Source organism: Montipora foliosa, chromosome 9 (genome assembly GCF_036669935.1).
Source record: "Montipora foliosa isolate CH-2021 chromosome 9, ASM3666993v2, whole genome shotgun sequence".
Taxonomy (NCBI): domain Eukaryota; kingdom Metazoa; phylum Cnidaria; class Anthozoa; order Scleractinia; family Acroporidae; genus Montipora; species Montipora foliosa.
The window spans coordinates 23,016,486-23,022,644 of NC_090877.1; the positions used below are offsets into that span (position 1 = coordinate 23,016,486).

The following is a 6,159-nucleotide window of genomic DNA, read 5'->3' on the forward strand; positions in this document are numbered from 1 at the left end:
CAAAATGTATCACCCTACTTCTGCGCGATGTGGTACTCCGAGTGAACGCTTAACGAAGCGTCTTGTTTGTTATTGTTGCAGTTGTTTTGTCACAGGGAGGTCACAGAGGGAGGTCAAATGTATTGCTCAAAGGGGTGTAGTACATTGCCTTTTAACCAATGAAATCACTGCCTCGTAATTCTATTGTCCATTTGCTGCACAGAAAACTAAATTCTGCCCAGATTATAACTCGCACCTTTCAGGTATTCCCAGTAATTAGGGCAGTTTCGGTATTCACTATTTTCTCAAATCCACCATTATTATGCATCTTGTTTACAACCCACATTATTTTCAATTTCTCCTGGGACATGAAGATATTTCCCAAGAGAAATCGAAAACAATGCCCATGCATTTTTGTTTTCTTTTCTTTGGGGGGGGGGGGGGAGGGGAAGGTGTATTATTGGGATTTGAGAAAGTAGAGAATGAGCAGAAACGAAAACGAAAAAATAAGATGAAGCTGAAATAACTGGGCAAAAGACTGATTTCCTCGCCTAGTTCGAAGTCATTCCTATGGAAATAACTGAACTTTTCCTCTGGTTAAAAGATCACTACAAACTCGACTTTTAAATACTTTAGAAGGCAAGAATACCCAGTTTCGTGAGTAAACAATCTTTGGGAGAGCGTTGCGTTACGTCCCACGGTGTCGCTATTCCCAGAATCGCTCTCGGTTCATAAGTCCCACAATGCATTTCGACATCCTTCCACCGCTTTTGCATTCAACAAGGTGGTCGTTGAGTTTCAAATCGATTTTTGCAGGCCTGTTTTGCCAACTTTGAGGCAAAATGACCGCGCAAGAACAAATGAAGAAGATGTTGGACGAGCTAATGGGTACTCAGAGAGATGGTGAGTAAAAACTGTGTGCCGTGAGATCGAACTGTCCGGCTTTATATCAGGCGTTGATTGAAATTGTAGTGTATATTTTTTGCATTAGTCTTCACTTTATGACATGAACACTCTTCTTACACGGATTATTTTGATTTTGCATACTGACTTAAGAGAAAACTGAGTGAGTTGTGATGTCGGTGATAGCTCAATCAAGTGGAGTGAGTTTTTCTCTTTATCCTTATTGTATGTCTTGCTCTTGAAACTAAGGCAACTAATAAAAAGATGCAAAAGCTTGCGAAATTTCGGGTCTTTGTATACGTAGCGTGCAAGCATAACGTGAAAATAAGACCCTGAAACCGTCCAGAACACCTGTTTGTAAACTATTCTAGAAAACTGGCTTTCAGTTTTAAATTGAAAGTCAGTGATGATTGCTATTTTTTTGCTAACATTTATATTTACTGAACACTTCTGTGAAAACGTCTGTGGAAGTTTCGAGTCCACAATTTTTATCCATCTGGAGCGCTTTAAGAGTATCCGGTATATCACCTGGCTGTCTTCCTTTGTGGGTTTTTTAAAGAAATGTAATATGTACCGCTGATCATTATACAATGACTTCCGGAGAGGAGGTGTTGATGATGTAGCAGCTCTCATAAGGTAAAATGTCATTGGCTTGCAGTTTTTACTGACAGCTGACGAAAAGTGGCAGCCACTTCACTTTGAGAAGTGCAGTACTTTTTTCCCTAATTTGAAGAAATTAAAGGCAGAGTCTTTCACACCCAAGATTAAAACTCATTTGGACAATGACAATGTGCAGTTGTCTCAACATCAATCATCAATATTTTGCAATAAAAATGAGGCATTTTGGAGAGTTCTTTTAGAAATGGCATACCCACAGACATCCCTGAAGAAAGAGACTGTTAGGCCCCTCGTTGATACAATTGGCTACTCTACTCATACAAATTTTATGGAAATCCCTGGGCTTGCTGCCCAATCAGAAAGCAGAGGACTAAAAAATAGGAGCAATAGCTAAGGTTTAAAAAAAAAATGATATAAGCAATTAAAAGCTGCCACAAAACTTAAAGTTGGGGTGTCCTGGAGTTTAGTAGATGAGCTAACCATGCACATGTACTGTGTAAAGCAATCTTGTATCGCAACTTTGTGTGGTAACTTCTCTTGAAATTTTTTTATATACTCTTTGTTTTCGTAAAATCAAGCTTACGATGTTTTTTTGTTAATTTTGCATGACTATGATGCGAAATTGTAATTACAGCAATAGTAATTTTCCTGTTAACATATGTCACTGCAGCAGTAGACAGCTGTTTATTTGAGTCAGGGAGAAGCGGGTCCATTTCAATAGCACTGTAATCAATATTAAGTTATTAGTGTTTGTGAGAAATTCTTTGCTCAGCAACATCTCCTTTCATGAAGATTGTCTTTCATTGCAGGTTATTAATTTTATCCCTATCTCCTTCCCATATTAAAATTATGTTAAAAATGTCAGTAATTTCCTGTAGTAATTTACATTATTACAGCAACGATCCCAGCAACAAGTATAGCTGCTTTTAATTAATTCCAATTTTTCTTTCCTCTAACATTTGCCCATGGATCTTTCTTTGCAAAATTGTAATCTCTGGGTACTTACAAGTATTTGGTACAACCATTAGCTTTCAGTTGGTTGTGCAGTGAATGTAGACTAGTACTTTGTGTACATGTATGTTATTATCGAATTGGATGAGAAGTCATTTCCCCATTAATACGAGTTATTGAATGCTTTTTTAAACAAGGCTCACTGATAGCCATGTACGTATAGTGTGAGCAAGTTCATTGGATGCGTAAGTAGGGCGACGTAAGTAGGGCAGACAAAATTTGACTTTTATTATACACGTATTATATTGATGGGGCTAAGGAATTCTGGTGTTGTGTACATTGTCAGTTTGTTTTGACTTTGGTTTACCTGGATGTTCCCTTTTCTGTAATTGCAAATAATGAAAAAAATTAACTTGCAGTTTTCAGAAAAGTGGTCATAATAATCACATACTTTTCTAAAGAGCAATTTTCCTTGTGGTTAGATTCTTATACTTAAATTCAGGATGTTAACCATGTGCAGAGAGAGTTCCCAATGCTACTTTACTGTCAGTTTCATTTTGTTGCTGCAATTCTGGCAAAGAAATGCTGGGCTGTCTGAAAAAAATGCCATGATCATGATGCTGAGATAAATCTGTACTTGAATCAAGCTCCAAGCCTTCCATGGTACCTGTAATGCAGGCTGTCCTTGTTTGTAACTCTTCTACATTGCGTTTAAATGCAGTGTACATGTACATGTAGATTAAGGCCTCTCAAAAAATTAGTTTGGCTCAAATGACTGCCAAATTATTACAGACCAATGAAAGAACAGTTGGCAGCTCACATGGAGAATATTGTTTGAGCATTCAATATTAGTAGAAGAAAAACTTGAAAACATGTGCGGCGGTATGAAAGCAAGCAAAAAGTGAAAAAGCTACACATAAAATAATATTCTAATCTTTGTGTAACTTGTAGCGATAGACAGCAATTATTGCTGTCCATTGCTAAAAAAAACACCTGTGCATGAGCTCCCTGATTTCAAATGGCAAAATGTATTTGTTATAGATGGAGCAGTAATTACCGACAGATGGTTTAATTTTGGACTGGTGTGCTTCCAATATACAAGTTTGTATGAAACTTCCCTTGGCAAAAATAATAATGTGTACTACATTTATTTGTTGTTTTTTGTGTAAGAGAATGAGTCCAATGGGGCTTCAAAAGTAATGATTAAAAAAATCCATTCTGTGTAAAGTGGTAAAGGGCACACTCTCTGTACGTTTTTTACTTTTAAGCTAATCTACATACATACTTCCTGTGTTAAGATAAAACTTTCACATCATACAAGGCAAGTTAAATCAAAGGCATAAAGGAATCAACACCAATTAAAACAACTTGCTGATCAGGAATATTGTACTCTACATAAGGTTCCATGGACAATACATGTAAGGTCCTTTGGACTTCAAAAATGTCACAGTTCTTATTTCATTTCGACATTTTCCAGTCACTGAATAAATGTGCGTTGCTACGCTTTACCAAGGATTTTGATGGCTTCTAACTTGCCCTTTTGATTGGTTCTGTGTTCTTTTAGGTGCACGTCCCGGTGATGAAATAAAGTTTTCCGATGACCGTGTATGCAAGAGCTACCTCATGGGTCTCTGTCCTCATGAGCTCTTCAACAACACAGTGAGTGTTCAAGTGTTAGAATTAACAATAATCATTAATAATAATGATAATAGAACTTTATTTTTACACGATAATGTTCAAAGCTGGATAGCTTGTGGGGTCATGCACAAATGAAATCAAATCAAATAAATGCATATCAAATCATATTGGGTTTTGAGGAGACGGGAAAACTGGGGGGAAAACCTCTTGGAGCAGAGTAGAGAACCAACCTACAACCTGTATGACGCTGGATCTGGGAATCAAACCAGGGCCACATTGATCGGAGGCGAGTGCTGTCACCACTGCACCATCCCTGCTCCCCTATTATTAGTAACACATTTGAAAGTTAAGGGTTGCTTCTTGGTTGTTTTCCACTGCAAGATGGTGGCCAATATAAATTATAAAAGATGCTTCTGCCCAAAAGCTATGTGAGCATTTTCAGAAGCAGTTGAGTAAGGCAAAGCAGGGGTTTCAAGTACACAGTTGGTTTAAGTCTAGTAGCCGACTGTATCACCAAGGGTCTGCTAGGCCCCTTTGTCTTGAGGGCTCTGGTGGCATGCTCCCCCAGAAAATTTTGAAATCTGGAAGCTCTGAAATGCGATTTCCAGCATTATGGGCACCACATGGAGGACAACGATAAAGGAAGAGTTCTTATCAACAGTGACACTGAGTGTGCAATTAACTGCATTCTTTTGATAATTTCCAGCAAAGAAAGATTTGGAAAATCATTTCAAAAGAAAAATCACCGATTTAAATGTCAAATGACGTTTCCACAACTTCATGTCATTACTAGCAATTTCAAGTTGCTGTGAATGGCAAACTTTTTTGCACGTTTTTTCAAGCATGAATTGAAACATTTTGGTTTGTCTAGGCAAAGGGCAATAATTTTGTTTGGTCAACATGAGGAATAAGTTCTGTCGAACGATAAGAATGTGTCATTTTAATCTGAATGAACGAAAAAAAAAAACGGGCGTGGTTTCTACGGGGTCTAAAAAAGAACATGTTATTTCTTTCTTTTCTTCTACTTTCCTACCCCTCCCTCATCTTCCCCATCACCACTATCCAACCCCCCTTTCTTTCACAGTTCTATCCCCCCATATTTTGCAGGTGTGGCCCCCCTCCTTGCACACCCTTATGCCCACTCCTTCTATGACAGACTTCACACAGTATACTCAAGACTTTCTTTTTTACTCACCCGAACATGAACTTGAACTCCCTACCTCTGTTCGACAATGCAGTGCGTATCACACGAAATATTTTATCAAAGATTAGATGACTTTAAGCAAAAGCAGAAGCGAAATACATCACAACTAACCATGTTTATCGAAGATCAATTTTACAATGAAGCAATGGAATACTTGAAAATTCAAAGTGAAAAATCGAGTAGTGATTCGAGACAAACGGAAGGCAAACTATCTCAGTCACAACTAAAGACATTGCAAAGAAAGAAATGGACATACCACCAAGGAAACCTGGGCTAAACTTCAGAATAACCCGCCACTTATTTGCATTTCATTGAATAAGAATAGGCTCTATTGTATTAAGTCTCGTTCTTCAAAAGATGCCGCATAGGGGAAACAATAGTGGTTAGCTGTGGCGGGGTATTCTGAAGTTGCTCTGAAAACTGCAAACACCTGACAGAAAAAACTGTTATCCCAAAGAGTAAACTCTACGACACTCTTAGTCTTAGCACACCAAAGAACAGGACATAGAGGACGTCAAATCACAAGTAAATGGGAGAATGACAAGTATTCAGAAGTAAGCCTTCAACTTGTAAAGTTGTTCGTAAGTTTATGTCCATTTCACGAACAGCAGAAGACTATCACCAGCAAACAATAAAGCAAGCACAAAAACAACCGAAATTTAAGATTTCGGACATGGTGGCAATAAAAATAAACAAAGTGGACAAGATCAACCCTTTTCACCCCAATATGCTCTTGGGTCAAATCATCGAAATTGAAGAGAGTGGATATGTAAGAATTGTGACACAGTATGGCAAAGTTAACACTCTGATCACACCCTCGCCATTCTATCCTTGTATTGCCACTAATGTGAAACTAGATTTCTCTA

The 6,159-nt window shown here is 38.0% G+C and overlaps 1 protein-coding gene across 6 annotated transcripts in view; it reads left to right on the plus strand.

Moving 5' to 3' along the window:
* The first annotated feature begins 715 nt into the window (after positions 1–715).
* LOC137972186 (putative RNA-binding protein Luc7-like 2) overlaps positions 716–6,159 on the plus strand; it is a 29,964-nt gene continuing 24,520 nt past the window's right edge. For 2 of the 6 annotated variants that reach the window (XM_068819037.1, XM_068819038.1), the window contains exons 1-2: positions 743–882; positions 4,016–4,110. In XM_068819037.1, the coding sequence (XP_068675138.1) occupies positions 822–882; positions 4,016–4,110 (156 nt within the window). In that variant the 5' untranslated portion in view covers positions 743–821. Of the gene's footprint in view, positions 883–1,035; positions 1,083–2,648; positions 2,711–4,015; positions 4,111–6,159 lie in introns of those variants that run through there. The other 4 variants (XM_068819042.1, XM_068819041.1, XM_068819039.1 and 1 more) reach the window with 4 other exon arrangements.